The sequence below is a fragment of the Gastrolobium bilobum genome, unplaced genomic scaffold, assembly GCF_033153095.1.
Source record: "Gastrolobium bilobum isolate Gb01-03AN ecotype WA unplaced genomic scaffold, APGP_CSIRO_Gbil_v1 utg23035, whole genome shotgun sequence".
Lineage (NCBI taxonomy): Eukaryota > Viridiplantae > Streptophyta > Magnoliopsida > Fabales > Fabaceae > Gastrolobium > Gastrolobium bilobum.
In genome coordinates, this window is record NW_026899628.1 from 45413 (window position 1) to 61990 (window position 16578).

At 37.2% G+C, this 16578-nt stretch overlaps 2 protein-coding genes across 2 annotated transcripts; one reads left to right on the plus strand and one right to left on the minus strand.

Annotated features, from left to right (window-relative positions):
* Positions 1–554: 554 nt before the first annotated feature.
* Positions 555–2637, plus strand: LOC133292094 (COMPASS-like H3K4 histone methylase component WDR5B). Its single transcript, XM_061490468.1, has 2 exons — positions 555–1312; positions 2002–2637. Exons 1-2 carry the CDS (start codon positions 656–658, stop codon positions 2290–2292), a joined length of 948 nt encoding a protein of 315 aa, XP_061346452.1. The 5' UTR covers positions 555–655; the 3' UTR covers positions 2293–2637.
* Positions 2638–10590: 7953 nt separating this feature from the next.
* On the minus strand, positions 10591–11496 carry LOC133292098 (uncharacterized). The gene has a single exon (XM_061490473.1). The coding sequence runs from the start codon at positions 11494–11496 to the stop codon at positions 10591–10593; it is 906 nt and encodes a 301-aa protein (XP_061346457.1).
* Between the last annotated feature and the right edge of the window lie 5082 nt (positions 11497–16578).

The window sequence follows — 16578 nt, forward strand, 5'->3', positions numbered from 1 at the left end:
AGATGGAAATGTAGGGAGATAGGAAGGTCATAGTTCCCATGTTCTCATAGAAATGCATGAACTCAATACTGCCTGATCTCTTAGCTCAACTTGTGGAAATAGAATAAATTTTTATTGCAAATGATGCAATGAAGATGTATTTATTATTTATTTTGTAACACAGAGCACAAAATATCATATTATTTGATAAATTGTTATTTAATTTTTTTTAAATGATGTGATATTTTTTATTTAAATGTCATCAAATAAATGACAGATGCACTAAAAATATACTGTACTTTTTGGGCTCCTCGCTCTATCTCTCTATCACCTTGGGTAGCTAGCATGTGGGATTTGAAATTGGTCCCTCACGTTTTTAGTAGAAAGGTTACCACTTGAGTCTTTAGCTATTGCTCAGTGGCTGCACTTGAACCCGTTCTAGCATATCGAGCTCCTTCAAATTCGTGTTCATTTGGATTCTTAAAAGAATTAAAAAAATTTAAATATAAAGACACTAAATTAAAGACTAATTTTACTTACGGTATATCATTAAGAATTATTTTTTTGATTTACTGCCTAAATAACCCAATTTGTTTCCTTTTCCTTATAAAATTACACTTTAAAAATAGAGGCAAACAAACAGACACGGGGTTTGGTTCAAACCGCGAAAGCATCAATGGCGACGAGCACGAGCAGCAGCAACAACCAACCATACAGACCCTACCGGCACCTGAAAACCCTAACCGCCCATCAACGCGCTGTGTCGTGCGTGAAGTTCTCGAACGACGGAACCCTCCTTGCCTCCGCCTCACTGGACAAAACCCTAATTATCTGGTCCTCCGCCACTCTCTCCCTCCTCCACCATCTCATCGGCCACTCAGACGGCGTCTCCGACCTCGCCTGGTCCTCCGACTCCCACTACATTTGCTCCGCCTCCGACGACCGCACCCTCCGCATCTGGGACGCCACCGGCGGCGACTGCGTCAAGACGCTCCGCGGCCACTCCCTCGCCGTTTTCTGCGTCAACTTCAACCCCCAATCCAATTACATCGTCTCCGGTTCCTTCGACGAGACAATTAGGGTTTGGGAGGTGAAGACCGGGAAGTGTATCCACGTCATCAACGGCCACACGATGCCCGTCACGTCCGTGCACTTCAATCGCGACGGTTCCCTCATCGTCTCTGGTAGCCACGATGGGTCTTGCAAGATTTGGGACACAAGCTCTGGTACTCTGTTGAAGACCCTCATCGATGATAAGCTCCCTGCTGTGTCATTCGCCAAGTTTTCCCCCAATGGCAAGTTCATACTCGTTGCTACTCTCAATGACACCCTTGTGAGTTTGTTTTTTTCTTCTCTTCTCTCTCTCTCTTTTTTTTTTTTTTTTAATTTTCGATTTTTCTTAATTAGTGCATAAATTTTGATGCTTAATTAATGGTTCCGTTGATTGGTCCAGAGAGTAATTCAGATGCCGTCGTTGCATTTTTCTGATACCTGTGCTTTATATTTCAGGGGTTTGGAAATTTGAGCTTGGTTAGGTCATTGATCTTTAGTGTCATTTTCTAGATATTTTTTCAATTGGTTTATCTGTCAGTTACTTTTGCTTACATCTTATGTTCACGTACTAATTTATGCTGGTCCGAACTCTCTTATTGTTATGGTTAGCTGTTCAAATTGAATCGATAGGTCTCTTGCAGGTTCTTTTCTTATCTTGGTTGTAGACTGTTTATATAGCAAGCACACATTGTCAGATCCTTAAGGTCTCTTGCTGGTTTGCTTTCTAGTATTATCTTGATCAACGTATTGAGATAAGCGATAACAGATAAGGAGTTGACCAATTGTCCTGCCCTGCTGGCATTTTGTGGTCTGAAGAGTTTGTATTTATGATCTTGTCTGGGGTTTTGGGGTTGATGAAATAGGTACTTCTATTCTTGTTGTATATCATTAAGCTAATGTCATGTCAGTTTAGCAGATTGCTGGTTTTCTTTGACATCTTGCCTGAAAAAATAAAATTTCTTGGTGCAGAAGCTATGGAACTACTCGACTGGGAAGTTTTTAAAAATTTATTCGGGCCATGTGAATAGAGTATACTGCATAACTTCCACATTTTCTGTGACAAATGGGAAATATATTGTTGGCGGTTCAGAAGATCGATGTGTTTATTTGTGGGATCTTCAGGCCAAAAATATGGTTCAGAAATTAGAAGGCCATACAGATACTGTAATATCCGCTACCTGTCACCCAACAGAGAACAAAATTGCTTCTGCTGGCCTCGATGGTGATAGAACTGTGAGGGTTTGGGTACAGGATTTCTGAATAGAGAACAAAATTGCTTCTGCTGGCCTCGATGGTGATAGAACTGTGAGGGTTTGGGTACAGGATCCCTGAATAATCGCAAAACTGTATGTGGATATGGTCCTCTTATAACCTACAATTTGATTTTCTTCAAGATTTCAACTGCATGCTTCCTTTTGAGTTTGGATGCATTATTATGTCTTGGTGGCTTTTTGTTGAGAGAGGTGCACCGTGCCCCCCCCCCCCCCCCCCCATAAAAGACAGGTTATACAAAGCATTTGTAATTCATAATGTAGTCTATTCTTTTATATACATTTTTGTCCTACATGTATTTAAATTTTCAAATTGAGTCCTTGGGAAATTTTGAGCTGCAAGAAGAACAAGGACATCGTCCTCTTCTGGTACAAGTTTTTTTTATTTTTTTAAAAATAAATATAATGATGTTTGAATCAATAATCCATTACAATCCGGTACAAGTTTTTTTTAATATATATAATGATGCTTGAATGTACAATCCAATACAAATTGTTGAAGCCTCTCACTACTAGGTCACCGTTTCCTCCACTACAAATTCCACCACAACACAGATCTCCTGGACTATTATTAATAGATCATCATCATCATAGCCAACTCTCCATAGACCCACCCGAATAGATCACTGGAGCGCACCAACAAATTGGACCCGGATAGAGATATCTTGGAGGATTTTACGGTTGAAGTAACGGTGGTGGGCTTCTTGTGAGTGGTGGCTTTTGCCGGTGATAAGAAAGGTAGTGGTAGAAGTAGGAGTGTCAATTTGGCTGTGCATTGTGGGCTGGGCTAAATTTAAGCTGATTAGTAGTTGATCAATTATAAATAGCTTAGGCTAGTACATTAATCCAGTCCTTAATAAATAATTTATTTAATTAATTTATATTGAAAAAAATTTGAACTAATTCTTATTTAAAATATATGAATATTTTTTTTAAAAAAAAAATTAAATAATTATAATATTTAATTATCATAGATTGGGCTGGGCTAGGCTAGTCTAGTCAAAATTAATTTCCTTAATTTTGTTAATCCATTTGTGGGGTTATTCTCGCTTACTTTGAGTTAGAAGACCCACATGGATTGAACCAACCGGCTTGGACTTTTCAAACTTACGATGTTTCTTGAGTCTGTAGATCCTGTCCTTGCACCAAATTTTCATTTCCTCTGGCATTAACAGCGGTGACAATTTCCTTCTAGTCCGTTTACATGACGATCACCCAAGGAGTCGGGTTGGGATGGTGAGAAGGGATTGAAATTAGATAGGAGAAAAGGGGAAGAGTTATGGAACAAAGCATTGGATTCGAAAGAGTGCAGGGAAATAACAAGTAGCAATGGAGATTTCTTTGCAAAAACAACAACTTTTTTCTGGCACAATTTTGTATTATTGAAATCTTAACACCAGACTTGTTTAACAAGTATCAAATGTTAAATGATAGCCATTGCATTGTGTTTAGCACATAGTCTCCAGAAGCAACATTAAGAAGGAAATAACCAGAAAAGTTTGTATTAATACAAATTCCGAATGACAATTCAGCATGACAACTCATCTCAACAGTATGAACAGAGAACAAAGTGCAGAAAAAAAAAAAGTAACCTAGAGGAATTATAGTACCTCTAATCACTCCCAAACACACCAAGGTATACCAATTTCCAGAATGACCCAACGATGATCCCCCTTGCCCCTGGTTTACTTCTTTTTAAGTAGTGTTTGGCAAAGTCCATTATCGATCTGCCTTGTGCTCATAAGTCCATTTTTTTCGTCTGCCTTGCTTTTCTTAATTCCACTTGAAAGTGGAGGCGATGGAGATCGAACTCGTGACCTCATGGTCAGTGAAGCTATGATACCATGATAAGCGTCACTTCAACTCAAAACCTGAAGACATCGAATGAGTGAGGCTAAATTAATTATTTTATATCTCTCCAACAATATTTTTTCTATACCTTGCGGACTCAACATACAAAAGAGTTAATGATCTTCTATACCTCTTCTTAAAATACACCTTTATGCCTGGTGTCTTATCACATTGCAATATTTTTTTTTTTTTCTCTTTTGTATTGTTTGAGCCCTATCACATGAAAAGTAGCAATATTTGTAATTTTGTAACGAGTAACGCTATCTACATGAGTAACGCTAATCCTGTCAGAATTTTTTTATACTTAGGTTATCTCATTGATGTGGAGTGACATAACAAAGGAACGACGAGCAACAAGCATTTTCCTTTTGTAATTTTCCAACATACTTTTTGGAATGAACGGGCACATTAATTTTCCAGATACTATAAATTAATGGGTTTTATTAATCTCCTTTTACATAAGATAATTATCTTACGTTGGAGAGAGAAAATGGGTGGGTCCCACCATTGTAAGAAAAAAGTAAAAGGTGGGATGCGGAAATCGAAGTGAGAGAAAATAAGATAAGATGTTGTTAAAAAATGAATTCTCTATAAAGTGAATACTATTCATCATAGTCATACCTCTAAAGTGAGGTGTTTATATACAGATGGCCTTTAACAACTAAGCCACAAAATCAGGAAACTAATTCTACAAATATGCTAACCTCCTAACAGTAAGCAACAAATAAACAAATTCGTTCCTATCTCAAGAAACAACATTTCAATTTTAATTTCTATTTTTAACACTCCCCCTCAAGTTGGTTTATGGATATCTGTCATGCCCAACTTGTCAATAAGTTTTTTAAATACTCTTACAGAGACACCTTTTGTCAGGACATCTGCAAGCTGGTCTTCTGATCGAACATGAGGAATCTGGATCTCTTGATTATCTATCTTTTCTTTAATAAAATGCCTATCCACTTCAACGTGCTTAGTCCTATCATGCTGAACTGGATTGTGTGCAATTTCTACTGCAGCCTTGTTGTCACAGAAAAGTTTCATGGGCTGATTATATCTAATTCCTAAGTCAGCAAGTATGTTTCTGACCCATACTAACTCACAAATGCCATATGACATCCCTCTGAATTCTGCTTCTGCAGAAGATCTAGCCACTACCTTCTGTTTCTTGCTCCTCCATGTGACAAGATTTCCTTCTACAAAGGTGAAGTATCCCGAAGTTGACTGTCTAGTGGTCTTGTCCCCAGCCCAATCAGAGTCTGTATAACCTTCTATACAAGCTTCTTTATTCTTTGAGAATAGAAGACCCTTTCCTGGTGAACCCTTCAGATATTTGAGAATACGGTATACTGCCTTCATGTGTTCTTCACTGGGAGAGTGCATGAATCTGCTTACTACACTTACAGAGTAGGCAATGTCAGGTCTAGTGTGTGATAAATAAATCAGCTTTCCTACTAACCTTTGATATCTGCATTTATCCGTTTCAACTTGCTCAGGGTATATACCAAGAGAGTGATTCATCTCTATAGGAGTGTCGCTTGGTTTACATGCCATCATTCCAGTCTCAGATAAGATGTCCAGTGTATATTTTCTCTGACACATGAATATTCCTTGTTTAGACCTTGCAATTTCTATTCCGAGGAAGTATTTCAGTTCTCCTAGACTCTTCATTTCGAATTCAGCAGCAAGTTTCTTTTCTAGCAGTCTCATTTCTTCTAAATCATCTCCCGTTAGAACCATATCATCTACGTAGACAACAAGTATAGAAATTTTCCTTTCATTCTGTTTGATAAACAGTGTATGATCCGAGTTGCTCTGTCTATAGCCAAACTTCTTCATTGCAAGAGTAAGTCTTCCAAACCACGCTCTTGGTGATTGTTTAAGACCATATAATGCTTTGTTTAGCTTGCAGACTTTATTTTCCTTCGCTTTTACTCCTGGAGGGACTTCCATGTATACTTCTTCTTCTAAATTTCCGTTCAAGAAGGCATTTTTTACATCAAACTGCTTCAAGGGCCAATTTCGGTTGGCTGCTATTGATATTAAGATTCGGATGGTGTTAAGCTTGGCCACTGGAGCAAATGTGTCTTGATAGTCTATTCCATACTTCTGAGTGTATCCTTTCGCCACAAGTCTTGCTTTGTATCTATCAATACTTCCATCTGCCTTTAGCTTCACTGTGTATACCCATTTACATCCAATTGTCTTCTTTCCTTCTGGTAACCGAGTTAAACTCCAAGTTTTATTACTTTGAAGTGCCTCCATTTCGATGTTCATTGCTTCCTTCCACTTTGGATTTTCCAATGCTTCCTGCACATTGTTAGGAATAGCTACAGTAGACAATTGATCAATCATTAGAGCATATGATCCGGAGAGCCTATGGGATGATACAAAACTGCTAATGGGGTATTTGACTTTTGTACTCAGGTCTGGTTCATACAAGGTTCTGGGTATACCTTTATTTTGTCTTTCTGACCTTCTGACTTGTATTTCCGGAGTTAAATTTTGAGGACTAGAATTAGTAATTACCTCAGTGATACTTTCTGTTTGTTCTTCGGGGCTGTCCATAGCAGGAGATTCGGTTATGGGTGATAGACATGGTTGTCCTTCGGGTGTAGGAGTTGCTGCAGTGGTGGAATTTGCTGGTGTAGGAGGTTCTGTAATTTGTGTAGGTGGTATGGTTACTGGAAAGTAGAGTTCTTCTTCTCTGATCTGCTGAATCTCCCCCTGAGAAGAAGGATTGAGAACTCCCCCTGAATAGAAAGCCTCGGATTCCCTAAAAGATGCTTCAAGAGTGACATGTAATTTTTTGGAAATGGGATCATAACAACGGTAACCTTTTTGGAGATCAGAATAGCCTACAAAGATGCATCTTTTTGCACAAGGTTCAAGTTTATTTCGCAGTGGTTTAGGCACATGAATGTAGACAGTGCAACCGAAGACCCTAGGTTCTAAGGTGGTGACATGAGGAATAGAGAAATAGGATTCAAGTTTCTGTTGAGGGGTGAGAAAGTTCAGGGCACTGGATGGGGTTCGGTTGATGATGTAGGCAGCAGAGAGGACTGCCTCTCCCCAATAGGATGAGGGGACATTCATACCAAATAATGAGGCTCTCACCACTTCTAATAACTGTCTATTTTTTCTTTCGGCTAAACCATTCTGCTGAGGTGTATAGGTGCAAGATGTTTGGTGTTTGATTCCTTTAAGGATGAGAAAGTCAGAGAATGGTTTATTTTTGTACTCAAGGCCATTGTCTGATTGAAATATTTGGATGGAGCTATTAAATTGGTTTTGAACCATGCTATGAAATTGCTGAAACAGAGAAAAGACTTCAGTTTTATTTCGAAGAAGTGAAATCCAAACCATGCGAGTACATTCATCAATGAAAGATACATAATAATGAGAATGAGAGAGGGAAGGAACCTTAGAAGGTCCCCATACATCTGAATGAATAACTTGAAAAGGAATACAACTTTTATTAGGACTGGGATAATACGAAATGCGATGGCTTTTAGCCAGTTCACAGACAGAACACTTAAACAAGGATGGATTGCACCTAGAAAACAGATGTGGAAATAACTTTTTAAGGGAAATAAAGGAGAGATGTCCAAGCCGTGTATGCCAAAGCCAGATTTTGGACTTATTTGAATCCGAAATTGAAACTGCAGGAGGAGTGGAGTCAGAGATTCTGGTAGCAGAGGTCAGAGGCTCTGAATGGGGATCATGTTGGAGGTCCAAGAAGTAGAGGTTGCCATGTCTAACACCATAGCCAAGAGTCTCCTGTGTCCGGACGTCCTGAAACTCACAAAATGTGGGCCAAAAAATCACGGTACAGTGAAGTTGTGAAGTTAGTTGGCTTACAGAAATTAAATTGAAATCCAAAGAAGGGACCACAAGGACAGAATTAAGAGTAATAGATGGTGTCAAAGAAATGGTGCCCTGACCAGTGATGGGGGCAGAACCACCATTAGCAGTGGTAATGGTTGATTTATTACAAGGAGAGCATTGGCTCAAGGCAGAGGCATCGCGGATCATATGATCTGATGCTCCAGTATCAATAATCCAAGCGCTATTACTAGAGTGAGCAGGGAAAGCAAAGGGATTACCTAAAATACCTTCGTAGACAGCATGAGCTTGAGGAGAGGCAGATGAGTCACCTTCGGATGAGGACTGCAGAGCTTTGGATGCAACTTTCCTTCGAGGCCTTTTGGTGAAGTCCCACCAATCGGGGTATCCAATTACTTCATAGCAGCGGGACTTAGAGTGTCCCGAATCACCACAGTGAGAGCAAATCAGTGGTTTTCCAGAAGAGAAATCTTTGCGAGACTTGGAAGAGGAATGCACCGTAGGAGAACGGGTGACCATGGCAGAGGAGTCTGGTGTGACAAGTGGACGGTTCATGGTGAGGCGTTGTTGATGTTCACGACGGAGGAACGCATAAGTGTTCTCAAGATCCAATTTTGGATCTTTACGAAGGATCTCACCGCGGGCTTGGTCGAACTCAGAATCCAGTCCGCTAAGAAATATGTAGACCCGCAGTCGTGCCATAGACGAGTGAGCTTGGGTTACTGCCGTGACCGTGGTTGCTGAGGATGCCACGCGGTGGTCAATCTCCTGGAAGATGGAGAGGAGATCGTTGTAGTAGGTGGAGAGAGGGCGGCCAAGCTGTTTAGTGGAGAACGAGCGTTGATGAAGCTCGAAGATGCAGGTTTCGTCCGCTCCGTCGTAGAAGGTGCGAAGGGCGGCATCCCAAATTTCGCTTGCAGATTCGAGTCGGATAAACCGTTGCATTAAGGGAGGGGTCATCGATTCAATTAGCCAACTCTTCACTCTCTTATTTTCGGTGACCCAGATGTCATATTGAGGGTCGGTGAGAGGAGGTTTCGCGGTAGCTCCGGTGAGATAGCCGGATTTGTTCCTAGCTCCAATACGCATGTCCATTAATTGGGACCAAAGGGGATAATTTGACTCATCAAGAATCACAGTGACTGGAAAGGAGGAAATATCTTGTTGGATGATGATATTTGGTGTCGGAGAAGGTGGAGGTGGTGGGGAAGGTGGCGGTGTTGGGGTGGAGTTGTCATCGGTGAGATTAGGGATTTCCATTGAAGAAGGAGAAGAGGATGTGGAGATACGATGCGGGTAAAGAAGGAAACCGGGTCGGGTAAAAGAAGTATGATTCGGGTAGGTTTAGGGGAAAAAATAAGCAATGTGGTGCCTGGATCAATAATAAACTGATACCATGTTAAAAAATGAATTCTCTATAAAGTGAATACTATTCATCATAGTCATACCTCTAAAGTGAGGTGTTTATATACAGATGGCCTTTAACAACTAAGCCACAAAATCAGGAAACTAATTCTACAAATATGCTAACCTCCTAACAGTAAGCAACAAATAAACAAATTCGTTCCTATCTCAAGAAACAACATTTCAATTTTAATTTCTATTTTTAACAGATGTCTCATGTGAAATGAGAGAAATATTTCCCTAAATTAATATACATAAATATTGGTGATCCAAAAACAAAATAGTTTTAATGTAACTGGTCTCTCTTCAGAGCTAATGAACATCCAATAGGTTTTTGAGATGACACGTTATTCCTGTGTCTCTCAAAATTAGGAACAATGATGTTAAATATATTGCCATAAATCATCCATGTTTTCCATACTAGTGATTGCATTTGAGCAAGTTAATTGGAATCTAGGAGTAAGTTCAACTGTACTAAATTCAATTTAAAACGCAGCAGAGAACATGAAAGTAAGCAAAAGAATTGATTTTAAATATATATTATATATTGTTCATAGTCAGGCATATTCTTAGATGGAAAAGTTACAAACGATGGTGAAGACACATTTTGGTCGCAGGAAGAATCAGTTATTTGTATTATTCCTAGTACTACTCAGTCGTGCTCATCTTTTTCCTCTCATCTCTGCCTCTACATGTATTCAACTACATAATAGAAGGTGTCGAGGCATTCATTCACACTAATGTAAATTGGATTTGTGATCATAGGATTCAGAGACATGTTTTGACAATTATCTCTTTCCCTCGTGTGTTCATAAAATATTTGACACGGTCTTCACTTGCTTGAGTATTAGATTAGCATTGAGAATTGTTCCTTAGATCTATGAAAAGAAAAAAAAAAAAAAAAACAATTGTCCGCACTAAGAAGCAGGTATCCAGTACTTTCTTTGATTCTGGTGTACGTATTAGAATTCAGATGCTTACACTTAATTTTAAAGTCACTACAAAAATGAAAATCTAACTACATAGCTATGCAAATGAGGAGAATGTATGCAAGATTAGAAAAAAAAGGGTCTAGTTTAGCAGTTTTCATTTACTCTGATCACATAATTGTTGAGAAGTGTGGCTGTCAATATCAATTTAACCCTCAATATAAAGAAAAAGAAAGATTTAATTTAACACCTCTTATTGACTACTCATTCTTCCAAGCATACAAAATCAGAGAGAATCCAAGACCTTGCAACTGGGAATCCCTAAACTGCTGAGAATAAGGCCATGTTAGTGCAGAGGGATCCGAAGCAGATTGGTCTGCCCATAGCTTCTCAGTTGAAATGCATGTTTGGAACATAAACACTGCATTGCCCATAGCATTCCCAAAGAGCCAATCATGCACATCCCAAAACACTTCAACCGGAATCCCATCCACCAAAATGGTGTGATTACCTCTGAATTTCCACATGAGTCGCTTCACCTGCATCACTGTCTTACTATCAATTTGAATCACGAGACAGGGATCCTTAAGCCCAACAGTGTCACACTCAATTTTGACATCGTGCACTTGACCCTTGTCACAAAATTGAGCCTTTGCACCATAAAACTTCTTCCCAAAAATGTGCTCTCTCTTTGCAATAAAAATGGCACCAGAGTGAGCATAAGCACAGTCACTATCAATCTTCTTGCATGCCTCATTTTTCAGATCCCCAAGGAGCAAGACCATTTCATGGTTGAACACAACCGCCAAATAAAACCCCTCCAATGGCTCAGGCCCAGAACCAAATTTAGCACAACTCAAGTCCCAAAATATATCAATTTTACCATATTGGACCTCCAAATTCTTCGACCCTTTTCTCTTTGAGAACAACCATGGCTTTATTTCAACCTTGCAGAGGCAATGATTGTCCAAGTCATCTATTCCCACACTCAAGCCTTGACCCATCAGAGTTTTGGTCCACGAGACTGTAATTAAGCAAGAACGGCCTCTTAATTTGCACTGATAGACACATGTAACCACGTTTTGAGCTGCTCTTGTGGTACTTGAAGAAGATGAATCAGCAACCTGAACACCATTTTCCCCAAAACAAGAAGGAAACTCCCTCATGGCAACAACACCCCAAGCAGGAAATTATCTGAACTCCTTTCTGATTTATCTATGGTTTGGCTAAGCCAAAAAATAAAAATAAAAGGATTTCTTTTTCTGCCAATAAAAGTTGAATAGGACTATATCAACAAAAGGGACTTCTCTCTCTCTCTCTGCTTATTCAAGGTGAACACAATGAACCATCGCTAGAATGTTTCAAGATTAGCTCCAAAAGACTTCACTTTTGACTTGGGTTTCTAATTCTGTTTCTTCAGAGTGGGATAGTAAAGAGAGAGAGGCAGAGAGAAGGGGACAGAAAAAGAGAGAGTAAGATTTGCTTTATCTGTCAATTATGTGTTAGAGACTAACAGGAGTAATAACCACAACACAAGGATTACTGATTAAGATATATGAAGGAACATGAAACACGGTCAGTGAAAGGAGAGGTTGCTTTAAGCACATGGGGTAGCAAGGATAAAGGCTATAATTGCCCTATGCTATTGCTATGCATAATGCATGAATGAAACAAATGCCAATAGGAGAATGGTATTCTGTTTTGAATCAATACTACCTCTTTGTTATTACGGGTGTTAAGTTATTATTATTTATGCAAATTTCATACATTTCATGTTTTTCTTTCTTCCTTTTCTTCAATGGTCAACATTCTATTTTATCGGCTACGTGATACTTTTGAAAAAAGAAGATAATTTTATCTCCTAACACTTATAAAAAAGTGGGTCTGGAGTTATATTTTTTTTTTTTCTCTTTACTTTACATGACCTCACTTTTATGTATGTATAGGAGATAAAAATTATCTCAGATATTAAACCTTTTTTTACAATTATATTCTTGTTAATTGTAAAACTGTAGTGAAAATTGTCAGAAAATTATGAAAGAAATAAATATAATGTTCAATCATTACTATTTTGTTAATTTCAATTATTAGTATATGTAATGAAAGGATTTTTGTAAAAGTAAAAGATTTGTAATCAAATTATTTTCTTTTGGACGTGCTAAAGTATATAAAACGAGTTTCGTAAAACACACATAAAAATATAACTTTTTCCCCATCTTTTGATTGTCTTTTAGTGTTGTAAATCAACTTTTTTTTCTCTACACTCCTATATCTTTGATAAAACTTAAAAGACATTTGCAGAGTCCAAATCCGTGCCAAGTTATCCAATCCCATGTGTGGCATTTGCCATAATAAGCGGGAGAAATAGTGTATAAGATGATCAAATTTGAGATTAACACCAATTAAACTGTTTTTTTTTTTAATAATGACAAGGTATTTCTCGGTTGGCAACATGAAGTATCGTGTGGGTAAACTTATGTATTGTAAGGCTTCAATTCCCACTAATTTTTAATCAATTTGGTGAAATTTCTCTTGACCCTAGAATTTAAATAATCCATTATCAAAGGTTGCTTTAGGAAGAAATTATCAAATTTCTATGATTACAATAATGCTCCATTGAAAAAATGGAGTGAGATACAGGAGACTTTCTCAAAGGTTCATACTCGCAGTTTGACCATCATATTCAATAATTAATTTCATGACATAATGAAAAAAACATCTTTGTTAAACCAAACAAAGGGTTAGCTACCCTTTTTTTTTTTTTTTTAGTATTCAAAGGGTTAGCTACCCTACCTAAGGACAATTAGATAAGGGACGGGCCAACGGCTTGGAGTTTTGCTTGTTGGCACTGTTATGAGACTACTCAGGCCTTTTTCTACTGATTGTTTCAGAAGTACTAGTATTTGAAAATTGGTCCCAAAGTGAAGTTTGTTAGAAGAAAATAGAGAACACAATTCTGATGCCAAATATTAAACAGCCAAAACTCTTGTGTGGTAGATATTCTTGATGACGTGTTTCTCCTCCTTTGTTGACTTGATTCTCATTCTTGATTGATAAATAGAAGATAAGCACGAAATTGGAAGGACCTTGGAACTAAGAATAAGACAGTAATAAGTGAAGAAAAAATCCTAATGGTAATTCAAGTGGGACATTCTCCATAACAAGAATTTAATGATCCAAAGTGTGTGTACATTGCATTCTAGACAATAGACATGCCATCCAATTGCATGAACCTGATTCCTAGTTCCTAGGGTAATATCAGTCAAGAGTGTGAGACACAAAGTTACATGACAGATTGACAGGCCACAGGCCTCATAAACTGTATAGTCACGAGCAACATTTTGTTAGGAATGGCCACAAAGAGAATCATTCAACTCTCAAGAGGACACTGATTTTTGCTACATGACTGAAGGCTCAGGACCCATCGCAATGAAAACCCTTTAATATATCTTCTTCATTAATTGGCCTGAAAATGTTAGTTTAGAAGTTCCATTTCCAGTCTACAATGCCATTCATAAATGTACCTGTCCACGGTCAAACAACACTTAGGAATCGTTGTACAGTTCATTTATATACAAAAGATAACTTGTACTGCACAAAATATACAAAAAATTGTATATATATAATGGGTTTAATAAGAGTTATGTTGTAGGAAAAGTGATTGTGTTATGTTATAGAGATTCGTTTTGCGTGCCAGAGTTTTTTTTTTGTTTCAAAAATTGTGGGTCCTACAAAATGTTGTATGTGTAGGAAAGTTGTTGTGGTCATGTTAAATTATAGATACAAAACCCATATATAATAGGGTTAAAGACTTAGTTACATCTTAAGAATTTCTTCTCTTACACATACAACGATAATGGAATCGACATATTTGTTGTGTGTATAGAAGAAGGTATTATTCTCTTGTAATATGAAAAATTTTAACCCTATATAACAAGGTATTTAATATTTTTATGTTGTAAAAGATAATTTTATTTCCTACATACATATAAAAATATATGGGATCCATATCAGCTCATGTGATGAGAATAGAGAGAAAAAGAAAATATAGGCCGCATATACTTTTATGTGTGTCCAAGAAATAATTTTATTTTATATTACATAAGAAACATTAATCCCATGTAATAAAGAGTTATACTTGCAAAACAACAAAGACATGAGTGAAATGATTAAAGCAAATGAAAAAGTCTATCAGACAATACATTGCTTGCAAATCCAGGTTAATTGATCTCTCCTACAGTGTTAATGTAACCGGAAATGGTTTATCAAAGAAAAAGGGGTTAAACTCTAAAGTATAAACAAGGGGAGTTTATTACATTTTGTCATGCTGTCCCCCACCCTCTTTGTAATAAGAGCATTTAGATACCTACCAACCAGTGGCTCTTAGCAACAGCAATAATGGATTTTATGGGGTTTTGTTGGATTTTATAGATATTGAAATTAGGATTGACACCGAGGTCTTTGATAAGCCTTTATCAGCAAGTCTTGCCAGCTAACCTCCACATGTGATGAAAACACCAAGTCATCCCCTAAGGTACTTGTCAAGTTCAATGGTGTCATCAACATGTCATGTGGATTTTTTGTTTTGCCATCCAACACACATGATATACGTTCGTTGCCCCTTTTGGTCCTAAATTATAAATCCTAATGTTGCTTTTTTTGCCTACATCAAATCTTTTATGCATTTTGATTTCGAACCAAAATTGCTTTCAGCCAGAGTTTAGAAATCACTTGCAAAAATGTGGGTGAAAAGCAACACTTTTTTTTTTTACAATTGTAGAAATTTCAAATCATGTTACAATCCGGAGCAAACATTATCAATTCTTTCTGGCTTTACGTAACCATCATTGCGGGGGTGCCTCATCATGATACATTTTTTGAGGTCAATGGCCACGATGAGAATTTTAACATAAAGGTCGTGAAAAAAATAAAAATAAAAGAGAGTCACGGGATGAAAGAACAACCAAATAGCTTGTCTCGGTGCGGATTGCCAAGCATTTTTTGACTGTCGTGCGTTTTAACGTTTGACCGTAAGAAATCCCTAGATTTGGTAAAAGAATTAATTTTTTTTTAATAAAATTCTATTGTTATTTTGTATTTTTACATTGAGATTAACGTTTGAGATAAAAAAAATAAAAAATAAAAAATTCTCTCTTTTCTTTATATAATCTCACTTTCATATTTGTATAGAAGATAAAATTTATCTCGTGAGAAATATTATTATCTGTTACATTTACCGAATACTTGAATCTATTCAATCTTGGTAGATTGATTTAGACAAAAAAAATTAAAAATAAAAAAAACCCAGTTAAATTTGACCAGTTTGAATTTTTTTTTATTCCAAACCTAAATCAATCCAATGCATGAACACCTCTAATTACCATAAATATCCTTCCAAATCTGATTTGAATAGAATGAACATTTCAAGAGAACGAAATTTTCTTCTATACTACCGAGTTGGGTACAGCATTTTCCTAAATTGGAAATTTCTAATACCACTTGAATCCAAGTCTTTTCTCATAATTTTTTTCAAATCCAAAAATTTTCTTTTTTTAGAAGTCATGTGTGGTGCAGCAGAAGGTTTGCTCCAAGAGAACAGACCACCACGGACAGTAAAAAGAAAGGAGTCCATATCCTATGAATTAATTGGACTAACAGAGACAAAAAGACTAACTGCAATTGGATAAAAGAAAAATAACAAAATCTTTTTCCGTACATACAGAAAACATATTTAAGATTTGCTTCTTCTTCTTTTTTTATCTTGGCTAGAAAGCATGGGCTTGGACTGACAGGTATTGTCACAGTGACACTTTCTCCTAGCCCAGTTCAAGCCCATCAGATTAAAAACGTACTGAGCATAATTCTGTTTGAACACCTTTTCACTGCAAATTTGTATAATTCAGTTAGTAATGTGTATTTCATATTCCAAGCAAAAATCGTATCGTAGACTTGAACTACAATGAAAACGTGACATATTACAAACAACCTCCTTCAAGTATAATGTAGTAATATTTGACCCCTTGAACTATTGCTTGTTACGATTCAGTTACCTAAACTTGAGCATTCTTATGTTGTGTTTGGTTCAGAGTTTGGACCCAAAATCTCATTCTAAATATAAATTTTGCCTCAAACACAATGTATAATGCGTTTGGCATCACTCAGACAAAATCTAAGATTGGCTTCAAACTTGATTCTGACCAACTCAACCTGAAAGTAACATTTTTGTAGCTATTGCAGCGAACAAAACT

What these genes read in the sequence shown, in the direction of transcription:
- LOC133292094 (XM_061490468.1), top strand. Translation starts at nt 656, where the DNA reads ATGGCGACGAGCACGAGCAGCAGCAACAACCAACCATACAGACCCTAC. An exon ending in CTACTCTCAATGACACCCTT is followed by an intron (nt 1,313 to 2,001) that starts GTGAGTTTGTTT and finishes TTCTTGGTGCAG; the next exon opens with AAGCTATGGAACTACTCGAC.
- LOC133292098 (XM_061490473.1), bottom strand. Translation starts at nt 11,496, where the DNA reads ATGAGGGAGTTTCCTTCTTGTTTTGGGGAAAATGGTGTTCAGGTTGCT.